The following is a 26,838-nucleotide window of genomic DNA, read 5'->3' on the forward strand; positions in this document are numbered from 1 at the left end:
ATCCACGACCATTAATGGGTTTGTTTTGGCTGATTCGGGCTACGCTCTAGAGAGTTTTGTTCTGACTCCTTATAGGAGCGCGGAGATAGCCACCTATCAGCACAGATTCAACATAAAGCATACTGGAGCACGAAATATTATAGAACGCACCATTGGAGTCCTTAAAAGCCGTTTCCGTTGCTTGCAACGCACTTTAAATTACCCACCAATATTTTGTTGCCAAATTATAAATGTATGCTGTGCCCTGCACAATATTTGTAGAAGACGTAATGTCTTAATCGAGGAGGATGTTCGATTTGACGACCCTTTAGACACTGAAAATGAATTCGACGACACTGAAAATAATGGATCATCTATACGCGATGAAATAGCTCAGGCCATTCCTTATTAAAATGCAAAATTTTTCATGTTTTCTTCTTTATGTCATTCGATATTCTTTATAACTAATAAAGCTAAGTTTCACAAAAAAACTAATAGGAAACTAATTATTTCGCAAATTTGTCCAAAATTTGGCTAAATTTGTCTACAAGCGCCTTTTGGACCTCGAGCTTCTCCTTCTCTAACGATTCCATTCGTTCGAAATGTTCCGAAATTTTCTTGGAAATTGCCGACATTTCATCCAGCTGAGCAGCGCAGAGATCGTTGAGGTCCATGGTCTGCGCTGGTCTAGTTGGACGGCGCTTCGGCATGGGCTCCTCCTTCTCTGAGGGTTCGTCCTTCTCTGAGGGTTCCTCCTCAATGGGGTCTTCCATCACGCACTTAACCCCAGTGTCGGCCTCCTTGGTCGTACGGGGGGAAGTCCATACGCTGGCCCACCTACTCCTTCCACCATTTCGTAGAGGCCACATAGCTATCTCCTCCAATTCCCCAAGCGATTGCTGAGCGAAGGGCCCTCCACCTGTAGCTCGAGTTTCTGATTTGTTTTTCGCCATCTTCTTGCGGATGTTTGTTTTCCAATCTGCCCAAACCTGAAATTGTAGAATTGAATATAGAAGTGTGCTACCTTTTGTTGTGCAACACATACCTTTTTCCAACCCAATGCGTCCTTGATTGGCGGCCCAACAGCATTGAGAGCGCCGCAAAGCTCTGCCCACTTGGCATCGACAACAACTCGGTCGCCCTTCACAAATCCTTTTGCCAAGTCCGGGTTGTCTTTCATAAAACCCACCAGGATTTCATCTTGAAGAGATGATTTATGCTTTCCCCTGGATATAAAGAACAAAGCGGTAATTTTGAAATAAAAAATTAATTTGCTGCACTTACATTTTGAAGTCCGAATTATATTGGGCGGGAAACAGCTGTGCTCACCCAGATGTTCTGTTAAGCGCATGTTACAAGCACAGTCTAAGCTGTTACATGCACATTTGTGCTGTTATACGCAAAAATTTATTACTTGCCAACGTTCCGATAACCAAATCGGAATGCGTCAGCTGCTTACACCAAAACGATTTTTGTTGTTGCTGTGGCCAATTTTGTCCGAACCAAATTTGAGGTTGGGCTAAAATAAAATTATTTATAAAAAAAGCACAAGTTAAATTACCCTGATATAGGTATCAAGTTTATGTTAATGCATCAATAAGTCATCTATTTTTTTCCTTTTGCAATTAGGGTTCGTTTTGTTGTATAAAAAGCCGTTTACTTTTCATTTCGTCAACGAAAATGTTTTCGTTTTGAAAACGAAGAAATCTTGCGGAATGGGAAAAAGAGAGCCCCAATTTATGTGATTTCAAAAGTAAATCGGAAAACTTTTGTGAAAGTGAAAAACGGAGCCTGGCTGTATATGTTCTTCTTTCTTGATCGTCGTATTCGAATGAATGTGTGTTGGCATTGTTGAAGAATGACCATCTCTAGCAATGCACGCATGTATTGACAGACATATGAGTATGTAGACGTATGTATGAGTGAGAGACGTAACGAAGCGACGTTCTCTTATCTCCCTTTTTGTTCTCCCTTTCGTTTCGGTCTCTATCTGCCTGCGAGCAGAGCATTTATTAGTCACAAATAAACCTTACATATGAATGGTTGCGTTTTTACTTTTCGGTACAAGAACTTCCCTTGCAACGGCAGCGAAATTCTGTCCAACAGGTTATGGGCCCAGGTTCGGATTTTGTAAATTAAAAGTAAAGTGATTGTTTTAGTTACGAACTATTAACATCGGTGTGACTCAGAGACTAAACGATAATCAGCAATGAGCGGGATGTATCAAATAGACAAATTAGAGGAGGGAAATTATGACTCCTGGTGTATTCAAATGCGGTCTGTCTTGGTGCACGCTGAATTGTGGAGTGTGGCATCTGGTGACCTGCTACCAACGAATGTTCCCGAAGGTGTCAATTGGCAGGCCAAGGATGAAAAGGCGCTGGCCATGATCACATTGAGTGTGAAAACTTCACAGTTGGGATACATTAAAAATTGCAGTAAGTCGTCCGAAGCATGGAACAAATTAAAGAGTGTTCATCAACCAAGTGGACCTGTACGAAAGGTTCAACTGTACAAGAAATTGCTAAGCAAGCGCATGGACCAAAGGCAAAGCATTTCAAGCAACATTAATGAGTTCGTGGATATTCTTGATGGCCTTGGGTGAGTAGGAATCGAGCTAAATGATGAACTGCGCTCAATTGTTTTGTTGTCAAGCCTTCCAGAACAATTCGAAAATTTCGTTGTCGCCATAGAGACGCGCGACAGTCTGCCGACTTTCGATGTTCTATGCGTAAAACTGAAGGAAGAAGGCGAACGAAAGGGAAACACAGAAGATCAAAAGGAATACGCAAAGGCATATACCGCAGTACATAAGCCGGCCGCGCACAGAGCGCTAAAGAAGAGAAACAATACAATGATATGTTTCAAGTGTGGTGAGCGCGGGCATATGAAGGCTCAGTGTAAGAAGGAGAGCGCAAATGTGGAAAGGGCAGCAAGAGTGGAGAACAAGCAGTGCAGTCTATTAAATGCGTTGGACGCAGATAATTTGAAAAAGAGTATGTGGTGTTTGGATAGTGGTGCCACAAGCCACATGTGTTGTGAGAAACAGTTATTCACAAAGTTCGAGAAACACACAGAAATGATTGGTCTGTCTGACTCCGGTTTCCTAAAAGCTGAAGGAAAAGGGGAAGTAGAGCTGAAGACAGAGATATGCACGCTGCTGTTAAAGAATGTTCTCTATGTGCCCGAAATGAATGGAAATTATTTCTCGGTGAGCAGCGCTGTACAGAATAAATGTTTCGTCACTTTTGGACAAGAATATGCACGAGTTATCCAAAATGGCGAATGCATTGTAAAGGCGAACAGAGTTGAAAACTTGTATATGTTTCGAGGAAAACAAAACAACTGTTTTGCGGCGGTTAAGGCTGATGGTGCCCTGTGGCATAAACGGTACGGCCACTTGAACATCAGTAGTATGAAAGATTTGATCAGCAAAGGAATGGTGCGCGGCATTGAAAATATGGTTTTCCCGGCGAATATGAATTGCAAAACATGTATGGTCAGCAAGATTCATGCGCAACCATTTCCTGTTGCAACCACCAGTAGAGCTCAAGATATATTGGAACTAGTTCATGCAGATGTGTGCGGGACCTTTGGCACACAGTCGCTTGCTGGATCAAAGTATTTTCTAACCTTCATCGATGACAAATCAAGGCGTATATTTGTGTATTTCCTGCGGACAAAGGATGAAGTCTTCCAGAAGTTCGTCGAGTTCAAAACCCTGGTTGAACGGCAAACGGGAAAAAGTCTCAAATGTATCCGGAGCGACAATGGCGGTGAATTTGTCAACAAATCGTTTGATGAATTTCTGAAAACTAATGGGATTGAGAGGCAGCTGACAATGGCGTACACTCCACAGCAAAACGGCGTTGCTGAGAGGGCAAACCGCACTCTGGTGGAAATGTCAAGATGTATGCTGGTCCAGTCAGGATTAGGCGAATCCTTGTGGGCTGAGGCAGTCAACGCAGCTGTGTATGTACGGAATCGATCACCGACCAAGGCGCTGACCAGTATGACGCCTATGGAAGCGTGGACTGGTAAGAAACCTTTTGTTGGTCATCTAAAGGTTTTTGGCTCCGTTGCAGTAGCTTTGGACAAGGGTCCAAGGAAGAGTAAACTTCAACCAAAAGGCAAAGAATATTGCATGATTGGATATTCAGTAGCGGCTAAGGGCTATCGACTGTATGACCCTGTGTCTCATCAGGTGATTGAGAGGCGAGTTGTTCTCTTTGACGAGATCCAAGACGACAAGGATACAGTCACATTCGAACTTCCGAAGGCAGAAGTTAGCATGCAGTCAGGCGGCGATACTGATGACATTGACAGCAGCGGTGGAGACAGCAGCCATGGTGCAAGCGTTGACGGGGAGAATCCCAGTAGCAGCGGTACTGATGGGTACGAGAGCGCAACAGAAAAGGTTGAGTCAGATGAGCCAGCTCCTCGCGTTGGACCTGGCAGACCAAGGCTGATTCGGACCGGCAAACCTGGCCGTCCGAGAAAGGAGTACAACATTCTTGGTGCTCTGGTTGCCAGCGACGTTAAGATTCCAGTATCCTACGAGGAGGCGTTGATCAGTATTCATGCATCACATTGGTCCGAAGCGATGCAACGCGAATATGAGGCATTAATGGCAAACGAGACATGGCAGTTGGCAGACTTACCGGCAGGACAACGAGCAGTTGGATGCAAATGGGTATATAGCCTGAAACGCGACAAAGATGGTCAAATCGAACGTTTCAAGGCGCGGCTGGTGGCAAAAGGTTGCTCCCAGCAGTACGGCATAAACTATGCGGAAACATTTTCTCCAGTCTGCAGACTGGAGAGCGTGCGATTTATTCTTGCGCTAGCAGCAGAATTGAAATTATATGTCAACCAAATGGATGTATGTACGGCATACCTCAACAGTGACCTGAGCGATACGGTGTACATGAAGCAACCACAAGGGTACATTGATCGAGCTTATCCAGCGAAGGCTATGCTGCTTAAAAAGGCAATATATGGATTGAAGCAGTCAGGAAGGGAATGGAATTCGAAGCTGAATGGCGTCCTGACTAATCTAGGTTTTGTTTCCTGTGACAACGAGCCGTGCCTCTACCAGCAGAGAGGGAAAGGTAACTTATCGTTAATCTTGGTATATGTTGACGATTTACTTATAGCATGCCAGTCCAAAGAGGACATGCTCGGTATCAAATCGGCTATTTCAAATGCGTTCGAATGTATCGACAAAGGTGTTCCAGAGCTGTTTTTAAGCATGGAGGTGCACCGTGAAGGTGAGCTTGGGCCTATCACCATAGGCCCCTCGCAATACATCAAGGAACTATTGCAAGCTCACGAAATGGACAAATGTAGACCAGTGGCTACTCCGTTGGATGCGGGGTTCCAGGTGGATTGTACTAATGAGCAGTGTCAAAAGGTTGATCCTGTCATGTATCAATCCATGATTGGTGAGCTGATGTGGCTGGCACTCACAACCAGACCGGACATTTTGCATTCAGTTGCAAAGTTGGCCCAGAGGAACAAAGATCCGCACGCAGAGCATCTGGCTGGTGTGAAGCACGTTCTGAGGTACTTGGCAGTGACGATGAACTTCAAACTACACTACAAAGGGTGTCACCAGCCACTTACTGGATATGTGGATGCGGATTGGGGCGGCGATCGAACTAACCGGAAGTCGTATACGGGCTATGTTTATTTTTTGGCAGGTGGCCCAATTTCTTGGCGATCTGAGAAACAACGCAGCGTGGCACTTAGCAGCACGGAGGCAGAATACATGGCACTGTCGGCTGCGTGTAAGGAGTCCATATTCTTACATCGCTTAATCATTGAAATTGGCTGTAGAGATGAAGCTACCTCAACTAACTTATATGGCGATAATCTGAGCGCACAAGAGCTGGCTAGGAACCCAGTGCATCACTCAAGGACCAAGCATATTGATATTAGATATCACTTTGTACGACAGATTGTAGAAGAAGGTCAAGTTAAGTTAAAGTATGCTAGTACAACAGATATGATTGCAGATATCTTGACCAAGAATCTCCCTAAGAGAAAGCATGTCGAATTTACAAAACTGTTAAGTTTAAATTGAGTTAAATGGAAGCCTGCACGCATTGAGGAAGGGTGTTGAAGAATGACCATCTCTAGCAATGCACGCATGTATTGACAGACATATGAGTATGTAGACGTATGTATGAGTGAGAGACGTAACGAAGCGACGTTCTCTTATCTCCCTTTTTGTTCTCCCTTTCGTTTCGGTCTCTATCTGCCTGCTAGCAGAGCATTTATTAGTCACAAATAAACCTTACATATGAATGGTTGCGTTTTTACTTTTCGGTACAAGAACTTCCCTTGCAACGGCAGCGAAATTCTGTCCAACAGGCATATCGATACTTGTCGAGGACAAGTATCGATATATCGAGTACATTGGTATTTCTTATAATACTATCGATGAGTAAATCTTAAACTAATATTCAAATCTTATAAACTAATATTCATATCTTACACCTTTTAATTTTATTGATTGTAAAACAAGGTTTAAAAAATAGACTAGAAACAATACAAAATGAAGAGATCAGAAACTGGTGGTGGTAGCGATAGTTTCCAGTTTCCAGATAGTCCAGTTCTGAGGGCGAAGCGCCATCTATCGGAATTCTATGGCGGCTCCAAAGCGGGGATACGTTCCTGGGAATATAAGGAATACAATAGGAAAAGATAGACTTATTAGTGAGGTTGCGAAGGGATGAATAGAAGTGAAGAAAATAAGAAAGCGTGGATTAAGGTAAAGAAGTCGCATGTGTGTGTGGCGCATGTGTAAAATCAATCCAGCACCGAGGATTTGTGTGGTTAAGAGCGATTTTTGAATGCGAGTAGGGTTTTTTGTCACTAACCATACAGTATACATACAGTCTCGAAATACTGATTAAATATATCAGAATAAAATATACGAATGTAATAAACTTTAATATTTATGTACATATGTATGTACATAAGATATTTTATAATTGAATTAGAAAATTTATGGGTATTGTCCATGAGAGTATTCAAGGTGCGACCGGCATCTAAATTTTCTTTGCAGATTCCCGTCGGAAAGCGCGCGATTGACAATTGATTTGAAATATATGTAAAACCAATTCCATTTATATTTATGCATATTTATTTAAGTATATATATATTTTTTCTTATATTGTATATTTAGATACATCATTGTTTTAGTTATAATAAACAAAAAAAGTCGAGAACCGACGGCGTTTGCATAATTTGTATAATTTATAATAAACCTGTTTAAAATAAGGAAATAAATGTGTAATTATATTATTGTAATATTTTATATTTTGTGGTATAAATCAAACAAATAACAGCTTTTATTTCATTTCCCGCGCCCTAGTGTACCATACCCCCACCCCCTGCCCATTCTTCATTTATTTTGTGGCGGTAGGTCAGTCCATCAAAAGACCCAAAACAAGAACCAAACTCAAATTTCAGTTCTAGCGGCCAGCAATACTAAACACACACACGCAAAGTACGTGAGAATGCATGTGCACCCATACACTAAAACATGCTGGTGGCAAATCAGAACCAGACCTGAGAGAGTTCAAAAAATCTGAAAAAGCATACAATCACATATTTTTGTCGAAACATATTGCGTGTGTACTAAACATGCAAAGATGTTCTCTCTGCGCTCTCTCTCTCATGATGACGTCACTCTGGGGTACTGAACGCGCTAGCCAGTGTGTGACGCTTTCGTTGTATGAACTGGCACATCTATATATATCTATATAGCCTGGCCGGAATACAGGTACCGGAACCGTGCTAGAGAATTTCCTGTTTTTGTGGTTTGTGTTTAAGTTGTTTCGGGAGAGTGTGAGGTAATATAGTAACACAATCACATGGAAAAATCGTACGTTCGCGACCAGTACTTAAATAAATTTCAAAAACACCAATAGAGATAATTTATTGTACAATTACTAGATAGAAACCTACAATAATCCACTTTTAAAATAAATTAACTGTCTTAGAATATTCGGTTCCGTTTCACAGATTTTTACATTTTACTAGATTAAGCCAACATCGATGAACCCCATCCATTGTACTAAACATAAAACTTACAAAATTCTATCGAATCGAAAAAAATCTGATGAAAATTACCTATCTTTTTTTATATAAAAAGCGTACGTTCGCACCCCGCGGATGTGCCCAAATATAAATAATCTAAGAGAAATCAGATATTAGGACGATTTGAATTTGATTTCGATTCACAGTCACTTCGTTGTCACCTTTAATCATCATCAGTTTCAGGAATCCCCCAGATTGAGGTATGCAATGCAAATTCAGTTTTCTTTTAAAAATATACATACTTATTAGTAATATTATCAATTTCAATTGCTGGGCTTACGCAGATTTTAAGTTTTATAAAAGACTAAATATATGTATCAATAAACAAGGTAAGCACTAGATATAACGGTAAAGAAACATAAAAAATTGGAATCAACGTGTCCACTGAATATTAATGTTAAGAAATTGGTTCTGGGTTCATCGTGGGAGCAAGCGTAAATGAAGGGATCTCATCCAATCAGCCAATTGACTTCCTTCAGGTCACCACAGCTCCATCGTTGCCATGGCGAATTAGTGTGTGATCGTCGGCGAGATCCTCGTCCTCATTGTTCTCCAGTTGCTTTTGCCGCTTCAGACGCAGCTCGAATACCTCGCTGATGGCGTCGCGAAAGCAGATGAAGTTGTAATCAATGACGCCCTGCCGATTAAAGTTCTCCTCGCGCAGTATGCAGACCTCGCAGACCTCGCGCAGGAACTTGTTCACCTCTCGCAGATAGAGTATCGTATTGTTATTCAGCTTTATGAGACTAGAGCTGCCGCTGTCAAAGGCGGTTTCCTCCGAGCTGTAATGGTCATAGGCATATATCATCGACAAATGGAAATTTATCGAGGGCTTACCTGTATATACTGGACAGATCAATCACCACATCGATCATGTCGCAGCACAGCTCATAGGCTTGCATATCCACAGGTGAAGAGTCCGTTGCAATATAGATTTTAGAAACGACATCAAAGAGAAAGGCTTTCTCAATTCCAGAGTTCTGCAAATTGTTGTTGGATAAATAGTAGGAAAGTGGCTCGACAAAGTACAGAAATGACAAACCGGTATGAAGATATTGAGAAGGTTCTCTAGCGTTGGCAGCTGGGGAATTAGTTTCTGCACCACCTTGGAAAAGGCCTCGAAGATCGAGTGATCGTATATGGAGGTAAGATGGAAGCTCATACTTATTAGTAATATTATCAATTTCAATTGCTGGGCTTACGCAGATTTTAAGTTTTATAAAAGACTAAATATATGTATCAATAAACAAGGTAAGCACTAGATATAACGGTAAAGAAACATAAAAAATTGGAATCAACGTGTCCACTGAATATTAATGTTAAGAAATTGGTTCTGGGTTCATCGTGGGAGCAAGCGTAAATGAAGGGATCTCATCCAATCAGCCAATTGACTTCCTTCAGGTCACCACAGCTCCATCGTTGCCATGGCGAATTAGTGTGTGATCGTCGGCGATATCCTCGTCCTCATTGTTCTCCAGTTGCTTTTGCCGCTTCAGACGCAGCTCGAATACCTCGCTGATGGCGTCGCGAAAGCAGATGAAGTTGTAATCAATGACGCCCTGCCGATTAAAGTTCTCCTCGCGCAGTATGCAGACCAAGGCCAGGAACTTGTTCACCTCTCGCAGATAGAGTATCGTATTGTTATTCAGCTTTATGAGACTAGAGCTGCCGCTGTCAAAGGCGGTTTCCTCCGAGCTGTAATGGTCATAGGCATATATCATCGACAAATGGAAATTTATCGAGGGCTTACCTGTATATACTGGACAGATCAATCACCACATCGATCATGTCGCAGCACAGCTCATAGGCTTGCATATCCACAGGTGAAGAGTCCGTTGCAATATAGATTTTAGAAACCACATCAAAGAGAAAGGCTTTCTCAATTCCAGAGTTCTGCAAATTGTTGTTGGATAAATAGTAGGAAAGTGGCTCGACAAAGTACAGAAATGACAAACCGGTATGAAGATGTTGAGAAGGTTCTCTAGCGTTGGCAGCTGGGGAATTAGTTTCTGCACCACCTTGGAAAAGGCCTCGAAGATCGAGTGATCGTATATGGAGGTAAGATGGAAGCTCAGATGGATCTGGTTGAGACCCGCCTCGCTTAGATCGTCTGATGACCGCTGATGTATATCACGTTGCGATTCCATTTTTGAATCATCGCTTATTCCGTCAACCTGCGGGTGGAGTGGCAGTGGGAATTAAGCAGCTGCCTTGATAAGCAACAGCCGTATCTGAACTCACTTTGTGTATGAAAACCTCGAACTTGATTCGCTGGTTCACTTTGTAAGCCTTTATCACTGTGTTTTTGAACTTGGTTAGGGCCTCGTTGTAGTCATCCTTGGCATCAATGACAAACACTAAGGCCCCGCAACCACCAAAGATCATGTCCGAGTCGAAGGTGGGCTCAATGAAATCGATTTGGCCAGGAAAGTCCCAAATTTGAAACTGCACAAAGCTGGAATTGTTGATGTCGTCCTTGACGATCTTGCTCGTCGATTCGAGGAAGAGCGTCTCATTGGGCGACATTTTGTGGAACACAACCTTTTGAATTGAACTCTTGCCGGATCTGCGCAGTCCCATTAGTAAAATACGCGGCTTCGTTTCGCTGCTGCCCGTCGAATTGGGCTCCATTTCTAGACCATCCTGATTGTAGGTCCCATATCCGAAATCCTTCGGGAATGTATCTGCTGGGTAGTGGCCGTCGTCGTAACTCTGTTGATATGCAAATCAGTCATGCTTTGCTTGATTGGAATGGAATGGGGAAAAGAAAAGCGTGTGAAGGGCGGAGGCTGCTGCTGCTGCGGCACCAACACTGATACGGTTTCATTGTTTACTTGCCATTGTGGTAGCTAGGCTCGTATCCCGTCCTCTCGTCTTTAGTTAGTTACTTGGACGCCAACTTGATTGGAGACTGCGCTTGTATTCAACGTTATTCCGACTAACTAGTTTAGTTTACTTAATTTTTCGTATTAAAAGTTTCTTATCGGAATTAAAGTGTGTTCACATCGGCAATCAGCTGATTGGGAAAATTATTGTGTCGATAAGTCGATAGAAATCAGCTGCAGTTGCTAGCAATTTAGCTTTGCCACCATGTTTGCCTCACACACCTTGCATCTTGTAATACTTTTGAGTATTTCCAGATTATTCCAGTATTTCTTAAGACTCGTTATTCACTCACCTCGTTGTGCTAATCCAATCATGTAGAAATGCCATTTGAATCCTTTTCCGGGGCCCCAACGAATATCATTTCGTGATCAGCATACAATTCCTGATCGTTTGCCATTAATCTTAATTTTTTCACTTAATAAGTGGATAACGGAGATTTTTCACACTTTCACCTGGAGGTGTCGCTTTTGGTAATTACACATAGATGTAGTTAATATGTAATAAATGTGTAATTAGCGTGTACTTAACAATTAGAGTTTGTTCGAAATTCTTCTTGAACTTCTTTGTTTAAACATTATTTTATAAACAAGCGAATAAAGATGAGAACTTAGAGTTATCCAGTTTCGTAGGAAAGTAAATCATCAATCGGGTAAAATTATATTTTGAGGGCTGAGGGTCCTAACTAGTTAGTAGTATTCAACCGAATATCAAAATCGAGGAATATCAGTACAAATACTTCGTCAATATATTTATGGTGTACTTTGAAATTTGTGACGTATTTTTGGTATTTTTCGGAGGGTCAGACCGATAAGGGAACTCCTTTTTCGAACTTGCATATAAACAAATTGATATTAATTAAAATTTGCTCAAAGAGGATGTCGAGGCGTGGACGATTGTTGATGGGCCAATGCATGCCCTGCATCAAGCAAAATGCCTCCAAGATACGCATACGCCGCATGGAACTGGACAAGAATCTGAATATGGTTTGTTGCCGCTTTCAGCAAACAGTAGCATGGGATTCACTTAGTTTCCATTTCTCTTACGTTTAGTACTTTAAAAAGGACGACTTTTACTTTGCCCACGATCCGCAAAAGGTGTGCAAGACCGGCGACGTGGTCCTGATACGAGAGCTCCCCGAGCGTATGACCCGCCTCATCACGCATGCTGTAGAAAAAGTGGTATATCCGCTTGGTGACATAACCGATCCCATCACTGGCAAAAAAGTGGTGGTCGGTAAGTACCGCGAGGATATCGAGATGGCCAACGAGCTGTTCGGTAAGTCGAAGAAGTCCTTCGACTATGACAAGGCCCCACCACGTGGTCGCCTCGAGGGCACCAAAGACTTTACCCACGGCGAGACGTACATCAAATACCATGAAGATGGCAAAGATCAGCCCTTTGCGGTCTGATAAGTTTGGTATATCTACATATATAAGCTTAGTATTCGTTAAGTTTGCAAATGTCTGCTATCTATGATCTAATAGATCGTGCCCCAGAAGAGCCGGCCCAATAAAAGAGTCTGATTAAAAGATTTCTTTAAATATTTTATTTAAATTGTCGATAATGTATTTGCATGTCTTATTTGATTGCTTTCTTTACGTATAAATGTATTCATTTACACTTTCGGCCATCCATCTGATCAACAGTTTTTTTTTTCGTTGACTCGTATTTTCCTAATTTAAAAAGTGTTCTTCGAAGAAAAATGCAATAGGCTAAACCTGTCATTCAATCCGGTGAAGTCTAAAGTGATTTACTTCAACAATCGTAGAGCTGCGCTAAATATCTCGCATCAAGGAGTTGAGATCAGACAAGTAGAGCAGATCAAATACCTAGGCAGGACTATCTCAGCAAACAACTCAGCCCCTGGTCACATTGATCTGGCCATCTCGGAATCGAACAGAAACTGTGCGTTTCTCAGATTACTCAGTGGGTGTCACTATGGTATCAGCCCCAAAAGAGGGCTTATATTTTACAAGGCATTTGTCAGAAGTAGGCTAGAGTACGCGTGCTCATCATTTTGCAACCTGTCCAAATCTTCCTTGGCCAAAATCAAATCCCACTGCAACCATCACCTCAGAAAGTCGCTTGGTCTGATAATCTGCACTCCCGTTCCTATCATATATCACATGGCAGAAGAACTTCCCCCGGACTACAGGATGAGATTCCTGGCGGCGAAAGAGTTGGTTAAGGTGTTTGCATTTAATCTCACAGCAAGTGAAACAGTGTCAGCAAATAGGGATTTAAACACGGGCTACGCTAAGGCATATCGGGAGTTTGGCAGCATAATAGATAGAGTTGAGGTTTTCGAGGCCACAGCTTCGTTTTGTACTAAAATTAGCTCCGACTTAGAATTTTTCAAGGGTTCTGCACCCAACAAGCACGCTATAGACCAGGCAGGGATCATGCTGCTCCACGGGGAAAAGAAGGATCAGCTGACAAAGGGTGGTTTTGAAATCTATTACACGGATGGGTCAGTCGCAGATGGGCATTCCAGCGCCGCTTTCCTGCACGATAGGACAGGTTTTTTAGATAGCTATTACACGCACAAAACCCTTTCCTCGTTGTCCGCCGAGCTCCTTGCTATCGAGAAGGCATTAGACCATGCTATTTTGTACAATTTTCCTCGTGTCGCGCTCCTGACAGACAGCAGAAACGGGGCCCTCATTCTGGCGAAGAACATTCAGGATAACTCTATCGCCCACAAAATCAGAGAAAAGATCCAACAAAATCCACATCTAAGAACTGTAGAGGTTCACTACATTCCCGGACACGCTAACATCCCTCAGAACACTTCAGTTGACGCAGCAGCCAAAGAAGCCCACAGACGAGGAAAATACACAGTGGTTAAATGGAACCTTAAAGACGCTATGTGCGAAATACACAGAATCTTAAAAGCAGAATGGGAGAGAGAATACGCCGAGTTTGCTAGTATCAAGCACCGAGGTTACTGCTCGCTTTTCCTAAATAAAACTAAGCTTAAAGCCATTGACGCTAAAAGAATCAACAGACTGCTTAGTGGTAACGCATTCGATAGGCACACTCTCGCCAAAATGCATATAGTTCCTATATGTGATACATGCGATAGTATCGATAACGCCTCGCATTTAATTTTCAATTGTACAAAGTACAACACAACAAGGCAAAACTTCCCATCTCTAAGAAAATATAATGATATTTACAAATTCTTTGAAAAAGAAAACATCAGCGCGTACCAAACACTAATTGACTTCATCGACGAAATTGATGTAAAGCTATAAACAGTACTCCAACATCTTCTATTCTTTGACTTGGCAATTTCCACCTTCAAAAGGCGGGCGGCCAAATAATCCCACGCTACTCACGGGTAGCTTGGTAACTTCAACCCTAAAAAAAAAAAAAAATAAAAAATAAAAAGTGTTCCATTTTGGTGCCTTGACAATGCAGCATGTCGCATGCCGCTTGAACATATTTTACTCGTATATGGTATATATATGCATTTCTGGAGATTCAGATTAAGATTCAATCCGTGCCATAAATTAAATTGTAAACTAATCACAATCTCTTACGATTCTAAAGTTGTACTGGAGTATAGGGTTCGCCAGGTGAGCGCTATCATCGCATAGTTTTTGCTGCAAACAAAAAATTATCGGTTTGAATGAGGTCCTGAAGTGGTTCTTGAATATCTGCCCAGCACTCACCTGCTCCAGATCGTGGCTAGCGCGCAGCATAAAGTCGCGCAATAAGTAGCCGTGCTCGGGCATGTCGAGGGCCAGGATCAGTTTGTTGTTGCCCAGCTGCTTGAGGATTTTCACTCCACTGCTGGGAGGAACCTCATCGTCCTCGTTGAGTTGGGCATTTGCGTTCGCATTGGCCTTGGCCTGGTCCTCTTCAATGCAGATGGACCACTGCAGTGGCTTGTTCGAGCTGTCGAGGAGAAGAAAACTATGTACTTTGGCTCTTCGTCTGGCTGTGACTCTGTAGCGACTCACTTGAAATGTAGCTCCAGATTGCTGGCCTGGAGATAACGCGACACTGGGACTATGTAGCTAACGTTCAGGGAGCTGCCCGCACTGGGACAGAACTTCTCTATGTCGATAGTGCTGTTGTATTGGGCGGCCAGGACGCAGCTGGTGACGCTCCAGCAATCCAACTGAATGGGAGGGTGGTCAACCTCTGGCCTTGGCAGCTGCTCTAATGGTGTGCCCTGGCCCAGGCTCTGGTTTTCGATCGGTGCTGCCTGTGTATCTGCGTTCTTGGCCTGGGCATCCGTGTTGTGGGAGCTCTCTCCCTGGACAAAGGTAGTCTCGTTGCTGGCCGACAACGCTGGTTGTGAGGCTAGTACGTCGTGATCCTGCTCCTGCTCGTCGGACTGAAGATCATCCTCCACATGCTGCTCCCTGACATTGGCATCTACGTTATCCGGCTGTGTTTTCGACGACGGCAGTTCCTCAAAGCAAACGGACTGTGGATGGGCGAATGGAAGGTGTAACCGTTTAAGTAAAGGCTTCTTGCGTTACCTGGCAATTATCGCTGACTGACTCATCGCCAGTGCATTCCGCCGGCTGGCCAAAGAGCCCCGTCTTCAGGGTCTTATGCACGATCCAGTCCAAACTGCGCTGATTGGCCGACCGCCTGCCCACGCTGGAGTCCCTCAGGCCCGTTTCCGGGAACACAAATCCAAAGAGCGCTGAGATGGGATTGTCTACAGACTCGTTGGTGTTGCTTAGATTCTGCAGGTCGAGGGCATCGGGATTTTCATGCCCACCGCTGCTTTTGTGGACAGGAAGCGCCGCCGGGGGTGGCGCGTCCAGGGCCTGGGAGAGAGTGCTCTGGGCCGGTTCGGTGCTGACCTTGTTGGTGGTAAGCGCCAGGTTCGCCGTGGGTGGTGACACCGTCTTGTACACATTGTAGATGACCGCGTCCCCAGTGTTCAGCTTGCGGATGGCCTGACCGACGGTCCCCCGACATCCGACGAGTGGGATGCTCCCTCTGCTCCCTCCGAAGTGGTACTGGCAATGGTTCCCACTACCACAATGTGCTCGTCCAGCTTTAGGGCCGACAAAGGCTGCTTCCCCCCCACCAACTGCTGCTGCTGCGCATCAATGTCTATGGAGTTATTCTCAAAGTCTTGGGGCAGGGAAATGGCTTGCGACTGGCTCTGGGACGACTGTGTGGGCTTTTCGGATGAGGATGAGGGGGCGCTCGTTTCATTGGCGCCGGCTGGAGGCGGTGCCCCTCCCCGTACACCGTGCACAGCCTGGAGCGCCTTCTGACTGGCCGCCTGCCGCAGAACCTCTTGGGACAGCGGCCACTTGGTCTTCTTGCTGCTGATGGTCTTGTTGCTGAACCTCGGCGCCGATGTCGTGATGCGACTGTGTTTCAGGGACTGCTGTTGCTGCTGTTGCTGGAGGTTCACCTGCGGCTTGGTCTTAACGGCGGCCTGCTCCTCGGCCTCATCTTCCCCGGGGCGTGGGACCAAGGCAGAGGCGGGTGGTCGGGATGTACTCGTGGCGTACATCAGACTGGGCCAGGCCACGTGCGTCTTGTTCTTGAAGAGTGTGTGCAGGCTGTGCTGAAAGTAGTGCCTATCCTCCTCGCTCAGGTGCATGGGCGTGTCCGTGCGGAAAATGTGACTGTTGCCAAAGAGCTGGTAACCGTCCAGCTGCTGCTGCTTGTTGTGCTCCACAAAGTACAGCGTGGACACAGCAGCCAGGCTGCAATGGGAATCGGAACAGGGAATATCGGGATTAGGTGGGGTGTAAATTGTGCGGAGACTTCTCTCCTACCAGGCTGCCATCACGATGATCAGCACAAAGATGCCAATCTGCAGGGAGCGGCTGGAGCAGATCTCGTAGCCATCCCGCCGACTGATGTAGGACTTGAGGGCCCCTCTGTCCGGCAGCAGACAACGCGGCTCCAGCAGGTCCTTGGCACGCAGTTGGTGGCTGTTGTGGCTGTTGTTGGCCCGCTCCAGATGCTCGATGCGCGTCTCCAGGGAGCCGGTGACCTTGCACAGCTCCTTGACGGCCCCAATGTTCTCCATGAGGATGCGGTCCTATCAAAGGAGTCAAGAGAATGGAGTCTCGTTTTGCATTGAGAGCTTAGATGGATCTCACCTTGTTGACCAGCAGAAAGTTCTCGATGACATCGCCATTGGGCAGGACAACGCTGCCAGCCTCTTGCACCGCATCCGGGATCACCTCGCGTACCTCCTGGGCAATGACGCCAGTGTCGACAATCTCCCGCGTGTCGCTCTGTCGCCTCAGGCCCGAGTGAAGGGCGAACTCGGGCTCGTAGCGGTAGCGGACGATGCGTATCTTCTGGAGGTTGCGCAGCTGCACCGAGGTGTCCAGCTCCCCGATCTCTTGCTTGGCTCGACTGTCGCTGGGCTGGACAATGTGGCCGGAGACCTTCAGGTTGCCATGCACCACAAGACTTTCGTCCGGACGGTCCGTGTTGATGCCCACGCGGCCCACATGGAAGATGGACTCCTGGGTGAGGCCGCGCTGCCAGCACAGGTCCACGTCGGACTCGAATTGGCTGGGGTTGGAGGCGCGCACGATGATCCGCTCGCTGCCATGGCTCATCACAGGGAAGTTCCCGGAAATAGTGTGCACATGGAGGCCCACCACCAGCTGGAAGAAGCGCTGCTCCGGATTAGGGCGCCCCTTCTTGCGCATGTTGTTGTTGGTCGTCTCGGAGAAGTGCAGGCGGCCAACGGTGATCTTGCTAACGATATGCTTCTGGAGATCGATCCTGGAGATGGAGAAGGGGTTAACAGACGTACTCGTGTATTTGTATATTTTTGCTACTCACGGAACTGGATAGAATGGCTTCTTGGATCGGTCCGACTGGCTCTGCTCCACGCGGATGGTCTGGTTGGGCGCCTCGAACTTGACGCCGTAGAAATGCAAGTGAAAGGATTTGATTTTCTCAAAGCCGGACGGGGTCTTCACAAATTTGGCATCGCCCTGGAGTCGGGCATGGCAAGTAACCTGAAAGTGGTTCTTCTTCTGGCACACGTACGCGTCGTCCGAGACGCTGAAGTTGAATCCCTTGTCCGCATCGACGCGGTAGTAGATCACGGACAGCTCCTGCAGGCTCTGGTCGAACAGCTTGTGCCAGTTCTCCGGCTGGAAGGCATTGAAGCGGATGCACTGCGTTTGGGCGGTGTCCCCCGCCTCGCTGCCCGACCAAGAGCCAGAGCCTGCCGCCGCGGGGCTCGACTGTCCGTCCAGGCTGTTGTCCGCCTGCGAGTGGATGCCGGACAGGGCCGGCGACACCGAGGCGGAGCAGTGTGAGTGGGCAGGTGTCTTGGCCAGGTCACTGACGCTCCCGTTGCCGGCCTCGTGGCTGTTGCTGTTGCTCTGGCTGTGGGGCGCGGTCAAGGAGTGGTGCGAGGCGCGCAGGGGACTCATCACCAGGCCCGCGTCCACCTTGGCCGTGGGCGAGAACTCCGCGCAATCCAGCGTCGTGGACATCTTCCGCTTACGGGACAGCGAGTGCACGGGCGTGGAGGGGGCCGAGGTGCGGTTCAGCGATAGCTGGCTGGTCCCAATCACCTGCACCCGGTCGCCGAGTCCCAGCGAGGAGGTCAACGTGCAGGTGGAGAGATTCTGGTAGCTGCCAGCACCGTAAATACCCGGACCTGGTCCCGGCTCAGGTCCTGGCCCTGGCCCGTTGTCGTAGTGCTGGTAGATCATTTGCTCCTGGACCATTTCCGGATGTGGCTGCACTTGCACCCGATGCTGCTGCAATTGATTGTGTAGATGCTGCATTATCTGCTGCTCGTTGAGTGGCTGGCACAGCAGGCTGCTGGGATTCATGATCAGCCCTGCCTCGTGCTTGATCCTCACATCCACCTGCGGCGGTGCAAAGTTATGTCCCACGACGTTCATCTGCTGCTGCTGTTGCTGCTGCTGCTGTTGCTGTTGCTGCTGCTGCTGTTGCTGTTGCTGCTGCTGATGCGACACGTACTGCATGTCTGTCTGCAGCATGCTGCCCGCCTGCGAATGCCCCATTGGTCCCAGATTCGAGTAGATGAGGTCCCCGCGCCCCGGCAGCAGCCCCAAGCCATGCGTCTCGTTCAGCGGACTGTAGGCGGGCTCAGAGCCCGAGTCTGGCGGACTCTCCGGCAGATGGCCATGGACATGGGGCGTGCTGCTCAGGCTGATGGGCGGTGTGTGGGGCGATTCCATTTTGCTGGCGGCAGCTGCCGCGAGAACGTCATTGCCTCCATGCTGGGCGCTGCTGTCCTCGAGGCCACCCACTCCGGCCGTGACCTGCATGAACAGGTCCAGGGCATAGTTGTCGATCCCATCCAGTAGGTCTTGCCGAGCTGCAGGAACAAGGCGATATAGATTAGAATTTTTGATTTCAGTTGGCATTCAAATATCGCACTATTTGCTCGTGTGGGAGGGGCGTAAACCACAGCACAGATAGTAATTCCAATTAAATGAATACAAAATTCGTTGCTTTACGATAAGAAGACCGCCCGACAGACAAACAGACAGGGCCTGGTAATTCCCGGTCTGTTTGATCGATATGAAAACCCAAGGAGTAATTGGACTCCGTTGACGTGCCAAATAAATTTGTTGTGTAATTTATGCAGAAATATGCAGATGGCTAAGAACCAGCATATTACCATTACCATTACCATTCAGCGCCTTGGGATAGTCCATAGCTATTTTTGGGCCGGCTGCTTTCTTTGGGGCTATACTCGTATATTAAATATATTTTTTTATCTGAGCGCTCTCAGCTCTCGTTGCTTGGCCCTAACGATCTGCACTGATGGCCAAGTTGGGAGCAGCAGGCAGGCAGCAGCCGCTACGACGGCGGCGGAGGCGGCGGGGGCAGCATCCATGGAAACAAATTAATTTTTTTGTTGAGTTTTTTGTTTTTGTGTAAGTTATTCAGCAAATGCTGCCGCTGCATCTCTGAAAACAATTATCTAACGCACGTTTGAGCGAGCAGGCGGTTGATGCACTCTTCACTCTTCGCTGAGCAGTGAAAATGCATCGGAAAACGGAGGAGGGGCAGGGGCCCCTCTACCTCCATGCCATGCCTCTAAGTACATTTAGAAATAATAAATAAATAAAGCCCGGCCTACCAATCGGTATAATAATAATAAAAACAGCAAACGAAAGTAAAAATTAAAATAATCAAATCGAAATTACGAAAAATAGAATGAATTAAGGAATACCCTAGCAGATTGATGGTTCCCATAGTTCCAGCTATATATGTAGTATTCTATGATCTATTAATGAAAAAATTAATAAAACTACAGCTTGTGGAGTAGTTCTTCGCAACAAACACGTTTTCTCCCATTAGGAATGGTTCTTGGACATGGTTTTTCCAACAACTAATGATATTTGTACACCCAGAGAAAAACACCCTGAAATTAATATGAAAAGAATTGAGCTAGGATTTAATCTTTCAATAATAATATGGATGGATGTTCTTCTTGTTACAATGCCATTTTTTTCCGAGTGTACTCGTACATGTGTAGTGTATCCATGAAAATACCAGACTACTCGTATGACTAGAGGTAGCATCAAAACAGACAAACATTTGCTACAAAGCAAAAGGCAAATGAAAGAAACAGCCGCAGTCGAGCATCAAGTATAATTAAATCGTTTTGTTTATGCAATTGTATTCTTTGATGGCAAACAAATAATATTTTATTTGCACAAATGCATTGACAGTGCCATCCACAATCACACTGAAAAACTCTGTTTTCACACCACTCTTATGTTCGGTTTTATAATTACGAGTTTTATTTGATTTGTACGAGTATTATTATGGGTTTTCTCTTCTATCTCTGTGTTTTTTTTTGGTCACGTCGAGCGTGGACAGAACATATCTGAGGACTAACGGCAACATCAAATGTAATGTGCAAATATTCGAGTCCTGCGAGGCGGCGGATTATTATTGATCAAACAAGTTTGCTCGTTTCGTGCCGCACAGAAGTGGCATGCAAATTCCCTGCCCCGCCCGTTCCCTGTCGCAGGGAAATCGTATGGAAATACTAATATTCAACGAATCCGGGTATCATATTTCCCCAGACTGTCTTCCCCCGGTTGTCTATTTTCGGCGGCCACTTTTGTTGTCAATGACAAGGGGCGGGGCCAGCCTTCAATGGAGCCACCAGCAAGGACCCCATTTGTATTTGATTTTTGTTATCCTTGGTAATCGAATTTGTATACTTACAAAAATCCGAGAAATCAAAATCCATGTTCAAGTAACTTCAGAAGCATCGCATCCTCATATGTCCATGTGGCTACAGCATGATCTGCAAATGGAAATGGGAACAATGGGAACAGTGTAAACTAGGGCCACCTTAAATTACAAGCTCCGCTTTGCTGGAAGTATCGTATCGTACGGTACCGTATCGTATCAATTCAGCAGAAGAGACAAGCCCCAACCCAACCCCGAAGGCAACTCAAGACAAGAGAAGCGGTTTGACTAGTATTTCCCAGTCAGTTCCCAGGAAAATGGAATGGGTTTTTCTTGGCAAATATTAATAGGAGTAGGCTATTTTTATGCTGTGTACGTTTCGAATATGTTGTTTTAGCTTATTGCTGTCTGGCGATAAGCTCTGCTAAATGACGTCCCAAATTCCGCCACATATGCACATACATACATACAAACACATATCTTGTGATATCTTTTTCCAAGCCTGGGTTGAGTACAACGCAAAAAAGAAACAAACACACACACACACACACACACACACACACCTTAGATAAAGATAAATGAATCGCGCTTCCAACTGAAACTTGCGCGATGTCTGGGGCGGCAGCAGATTTATCAGCTCTAAGTGGGGGTCGGGTCACAAAATAATAATATAATTCCGCGATTATGGATATATGCTGTGCAGCCCCAACTAATTTGCATCCCATACCCGCCGACACGTGGCTTCACTCCACTTCTAACGACATTTAATAAACAAATGAATAATGGCACCGGCATCAAATATAAAAGAAAGGTATTTACTGAATGCTTGGCATTTGCCTTGGCATTTAGCGCTCCGATGCTCTTAAGTATGCAATAAAAATAGTATTCAATTAATTTGTGCCGCACACATACTTAATGCCAATAAAACCCCAAATTCAAACTCAAATTCAAATTAATATTTTTCACGAAATGAGGGATGCCTATTGAAGAGTTTCTTTTACTTTTTGGCCTCTGCTCTGCCTTAATTGCATGAAAATAAATGACTTGTTGATGTTTAACGAGAGATCGGAGACTGCTAGAAGCGGTTTGAAATACAGACTTCTGTTTCCCAATAGGGTATCTGTTCATTCGCCAAACATTCCCGATTGAGTAACTATTCGAGCCATAATTGAGTCTTTGATAGTCTCTGAGATACTCGGGAATCTCGTAGTCCGAAGAGGAATACCCGAACTGACTGGCTTCTTGCTCGACTGTTACGTCTTCTCATTGTTGTTTTGTCGCAATGATTATACCCGATACTCAAAATGAGTATTGGGGTATATTAGATTTGTGGTAAAAATGGATGTGTGTAACGTCCAGAAGGAATCGATTCTTGATCAGCATCAATAGCCGAGTCGATTGAGCCCTGTCTGTCTGTCCGTCTGTCCGTCCGTCCGTCCGTCCGTCCGTCCGTCCGTCCGTCCCCTTCAGCGCCTAGTGCTCAAAGACTATAAGAGCTAGAGCAACGATGTTTTGGATCCAGACTTCTGTGATATGTCACTGCTACAAAAATATTTCAAAACTTCACCCCGCCCACTTCCGCCCCCACAAAGGACGAAAATCTGTGGCATCCACATTTTTAAAGATACGATAAAGCCAAAAACGCAGAATCGTAGAGGACGACGATATGTTCTAGAGTGTAAAATATGAGTTCAAGGATCTCAGAATATCGGACCTTGACCGTTTCGTGTCCAAATTTCGCCACACCCCCTTCCGCCCCCGCAAAGGACGAAAATCTGGGGCATCCACAAATCTCAGAGACTATTAAAGCTAGAGTAACCAAATTTGGTATCCGCACTTCTGTTAGATCTCACTATAAAACGTATATCTCAGAATTTCGCCCCACCCCCTTCCGCCTCCACAAAGGACGAATATTGCATCCACAATATTGCAGATTCGAGAAAACTAAAAACGCAGAATCATAGATAATGACCATATCTATCAGACTGCTGAATCTGGATCAGATCGGATCATTTTTATACCCAAAAGGAACAAATCAATTTGCACTGGCTACGCAGCGCCCGACGTCACGCTCAGACTGATTTTCTGTCTATCTCGCACGCACTCTTTGTCGTGTCGTTTAATATTAGCGGCGTCTGCCGGAGGAGAGCCATACTGACTTAGTATCGGGTATAACTGTAGAGTTGCGGTGTCCGCAGCAACTCGGCTATTGATGCTGATCAAGAATATATATACTTTATGGGGTCGGAAACGATTCCTTCTGGACGTTACACACATCCACTTTTACCACAAATCTAATATACCCCAATACTCATTTTGAGTATCGGGTATAATAAACCAACCGAAAGCAGAGTCGAGTCTTGTCATGACAAGAGTTTCACTTGATGAAACCTGTAGTCACTGGTCGGTCTGTCGGTCGATGGCTATTGATTGTTGTTTCCGTCATTAAGTCGGAAGTCGGAGGCGCCATCATATGGTGCGGCCAGGCCTTAGAGGCAAACATATCTCGCACCATATCAATAGCACACAATAGCGGCGTGGTCTCATCCTTGAGCCAGCGCTAAGACATTGGCTTTCGCATTTGAATCGCTATTTGGCCGAGGCATTTAGCGTTTTATTAGCATTTCAAAACATTCACAGCAGCCGCTGTAGCAACAACTGCAATATGACATCCCCTGCGTCGCTCTCAAATGGCGTGCAAAGTATAAAACACGAAATGAAAATGCCAAAGCAAAAGCCAAAGCCAATTGCACTTACGCGCAGGGCAGGCCAGGCAGGCAGCAATCAAATTGAGTTATAAATATATACAAATATATACATTTTTTGTTTTTTTTTTAGTTTGGTGCTAGTTTGGGATGGGGATTACTTCTGCCAACAAGTCAATTACAAGACCAGAAGTGCTAGCAGCAGTCCCATGACTTTGATTCCAGCCCCCAGATGAAGTTAAGACATCAAACGTGTCTGCCAACTCGTCAACAGCAGCAGCCACAGACAATTATCAATCGAATTAGCGGGTGGTGGCTAAACAATTTGCCAAATAGCGAGTCAGGGGGTAATGGATCCCAGAAAGATATTTCACAAGACTCGATTCGAAACATATGGCTCTCGGAGAGTTCATTATGTTAAAAAAAAACTCAATAGATTGCCATAATCGAATTAAATATTAATTGAATCGATAGATTGGAATATTAATGTAATCTCCCATTAACGTTCTCCAGCTAAATTGTGGTTTCGATGATTCATTAAGATTGTTCATCCGACGTGTGGCCGAAAAGAAAGTCTGCGTTTCGTGTAGGGAACGGAATATTCCATTTGTTATTTGTTTGATCACATATTCGTATTTAGCATCTTTCCAGACGTAGCTTAACGGATCTAAACTCTAAGGCCAGCCCCCGTCCCCACCCCCACATTCATGTGGACCACACCACTCTCCGTCGATTAGCAAAAAATAAACTATGCTAAACAGATTTTTGAGCTTCAGAGGAGGTCCACTCCACCCCGATCATCATCTTCTGTATCTGTATCTGTATCTTCGTCTAGATTGTTATTTATAAGTATCTTGATTTATCTACGTGTGAGTGTGTGCGTGTATGTGTGAACGGTATGTGTATACCCTTACAGAAAGTATAACGATTGTGACCAGAAGCTAAGAAGGTCCCACATCTGTATCTGCTTAACACTCTGTACAAATCATTCGATTTTCGGCATAAACAACACTATATCATATAGAACAAATCGAGAAATTATCTGTGACAACAGCTTTGTTGTTTCGTACTCGTATCTTTATTTGTAGTTGTGTAGAACTCAATCAAAATCGATATATCACAGAAGAACGATGGATCTGCAAGCGTATCAAAAGCTTTGGCCCCTGAAGCTGGCCTTATTTTCTCAGCTTTTACGTGTACGTCGGGTGAAGTGTGGTGCGGGGAGGTGGGTGTGGGGTTAGAGCGGGAGCGGGAACTGGAGCCGGAGCCGCTGCTGTTGCTGTTGCTGTTGCGGTGCCTGAAACTCAACCAACCGGTTGACTTTTATCTCTTTGCTGATTTTAGCGGTAGCTTTGTTGTTGTTGCTGCTGCTGATGCTGCTTTTGAGCGTCTTTTTGGGCTATGGGACAGACACGTTTTACTTTTATTTTATTTTTGTTTTAGCGTCCGTCCAATCCATCCAATCCAAGCGATGAGGCGGCGCGCACAGACAAGAGCGCACAGAACACAACAACACAACAAAAGAGCGCAACCGCTAACCAAGTTAGCAAACTGAAACTGGCCAAGATCATAGGAATCCGGACTCAATGTCTTGTCTGGGCCGGACAGCACACACTCGTAATTGAGATAAGCGCCAAAAACAAACATCAATCGCATCGAAGATGAAGATGAAGATGTGCAGGCCCCCGAGGGGCAATACGAGACAGCCCACGAACAATATATGGGAAAAACAACACCTCTATTTCTGCCGCATTCTTTGGATACGCCGACGACACAGCTATTGATCACTGACCGAATGGAAGGGAAGGGCTTATATTAGGCGGCACTATTGCATATTTTTCCAGCCGGGCTGTGGGAGGAAGGTCTATTGTTTTCCTGATTCTTTGCTCATCTGACAAGATTTTTCGGCCACAAAAAACAAAAATGGAGAGCCAGCTCTCCCATGCATGTCTGTTTTGTGTGTGTGCGTGTGTGTTTTTACTGCTATTCGATTACTAATACCATTACTCGTACACCTGCTCGAGAGGCAGTGAAATCGGTTTTGCTTTGAGTCGTTTTTCCACATGTTTTGTTTCTCTGAGATTATTTGCGTAATTTCTAGTTTTTCACATACACAATGGATGGAATATTGCCATGCACTTTTTTTTTCAAATTTGATCAAACATAACGGTATCTTTCTATACTCGTACGAGTATATGTACGTATGTACATATGTATATACTTATATTTATGTGTTATCATTGCGCGGGGCGTATATTTTGTATTTCTCTGGTATTTCGCCTAATACGTTAGTTTTAGCGAGATTTAGCTCTCAAGCTGCCTTTAAATTAGTTATACACACAGTCACACACTTAGCCTACACAGGCACTTACACTTGCACGAATTGCCGTTACTTTGATTCTTGACGATTTTGTTGTTGCACTTTTTTAGTTCTATTTGGTTTGTGTCGTCACTGCTGTTGTTTCACGCTTCGTATACTCGATACGAATGTTAACTAAGATCGCGTTTTATTTTGTTCTCTTTTTGTTTCTCTATTTCGGTTTCTGTATTATTTTCCCCGATCCGCTAGAGCTATCTAAATAATACGTTGCCGTTGGAGTGCCCACACCAACTGGTGGTTGATCGGATCGTATGTATCGTGTGCGCTCCGAAGCTGTTCCGAAGCTCTCTTCCACTTCCACAACCGAATCTCTGCTCAATGAAGCTTGGCTTTGGAGTTGCCACTGTTGACATATATAAAATTGAAACAAAAAAATTGATCAATCATCTTCATGAATGCCGACTGCATCGATTTGAGATTTTGCTTATATGTACATTTACATTTTCATTAATTACTCTACCTAAAGGAAATTGTTGGCTTGATTCGTAACGTCTTTTAAGGTTCCGAGTGGGGTGACAACTCTGCTCGACTGCTGCCGCTCTCTCGCCTCAGAGACAGTCAGTCTCTCTCTCTCACTCTTTGGATCTCTCGTTTCGAGGAACTGATAAATCAAAGCCAGGCCAG

At 45.0% G+C, this 26,838-nt stretch overlaps 4 protein-coding genes and 1 pseudogene across 4 annotated transcripts; 1 reads left to right on the forward strand and 4 right to left on the reverse strand.

Annotated features, from left to right (window-relative positions):
• Nucleotides 1-400: 400 nt before the first annotated feature.
• LOC117191255 lies at nt 401-1,356 on the reverse strand. The gene is made up of 3 exons (XM_033396174.1): nt 1,264-1,356; nt 1,025-1,205; nt 401-968 (listed from the first exon to the last, which is right to left on the reverse strand). Coding segments are annotated over exons 1-3 (666 nt in total). The 5' UTR covers nt 1,266-1,356; the 3' UTR covers nt 401-485.
• A 6,997-nt stretch (nt 1,357-8,353) lies between these two features.
• On the reverse strand, nt 8,354-9,264 carry LOC117190458 (ras-related GTP-binding protein D-like). The gene is made up of 3 exons (XM_033395530.1): nt 9,131-9,264; nt 8,926-9,068; nt 8,354-8,870 (listed from the first exon to the last, which is right to left on the reverse strand). The coding sequence occupies exons 1-3, from the start codon at nt 9,248-9,250 to the stop codon at nt 8,564-8,566; spliced, it is 570 nt and encodes a 189-aa protein (XP_033251421.1). The 5' UTR covers nt 9,251-9,264; the 3' UTR covers nt 8,354-8,563.
• An 11-nt stretch (nt 9,265-9,275) lies between these two features.
• On the reverse strand, nt 9,276-11,092 carry LOC117190457 (ras-related GTP-binding protein C-like). Its single transcript, XM_033395529.1, has 5 exons — nt 10,927-11,092; nt 10,330-10,800; nt 10,044-10,262; nt 9,839-9,981; nt 9,276-9,783 (listed from the first exon to the last, which is right to left on the reverse strand). Exons 1-5 carry the CDS (start codon nt 10,927-10,929, stop codon nt 9,486-9,488), a joined length of 1,134 nt encoding a protein of 377 aa, XP_033251420.1. The 5' UTR covers nt 10,930-11,092; the 3' UTR covers nt 9,276-9,485.
• A 757-nt stretch (nt 11,093-11,849) lies between these two features.
• Nucleotides 11,850-12,505, forward strand: LOC117190459 (28S ribosomal protein S17, mitochondrial-like). The gene is made up of 2 exons (XM_033395531.1): nt 11,850-11,957; nt 12,024-12,505. The coding sequence occupies exons 1-2, from the start codon at nt 11,850-11,852 to the stop codon at nt 12,381-12,383; spliced, it is 468 nt and encodes a 155-aa protein (XP_033251422.1). The 3' UTR covers nt 12,384-12,505.
• A 1,862-nt stretch (nt 12,506-14,367) lies between these two features.
• LOC117190456 lies at nt 14,368-26,458 on the reverse strand (annotated as a pseudogene).
• Nucleotides 26,459-26,838: the final 380 nt, after the last annotated feature.

Source organism: Drosophila miranda, assembly GCF_003369915.1.
Source record: "Drosophila miranda strain MSH22 chromosome Y unlocalized genomic scaffold, D.miranda_PacBio2.1 Contig_Y1_pilon, whole genome shotgun sequence".
Taxonomy (NCBI): Eukaryota; Metazoa; Arthropoda; class Insecta; order Diptera; family Drosophilidae; genus Drosophila; species Drosophila miranda.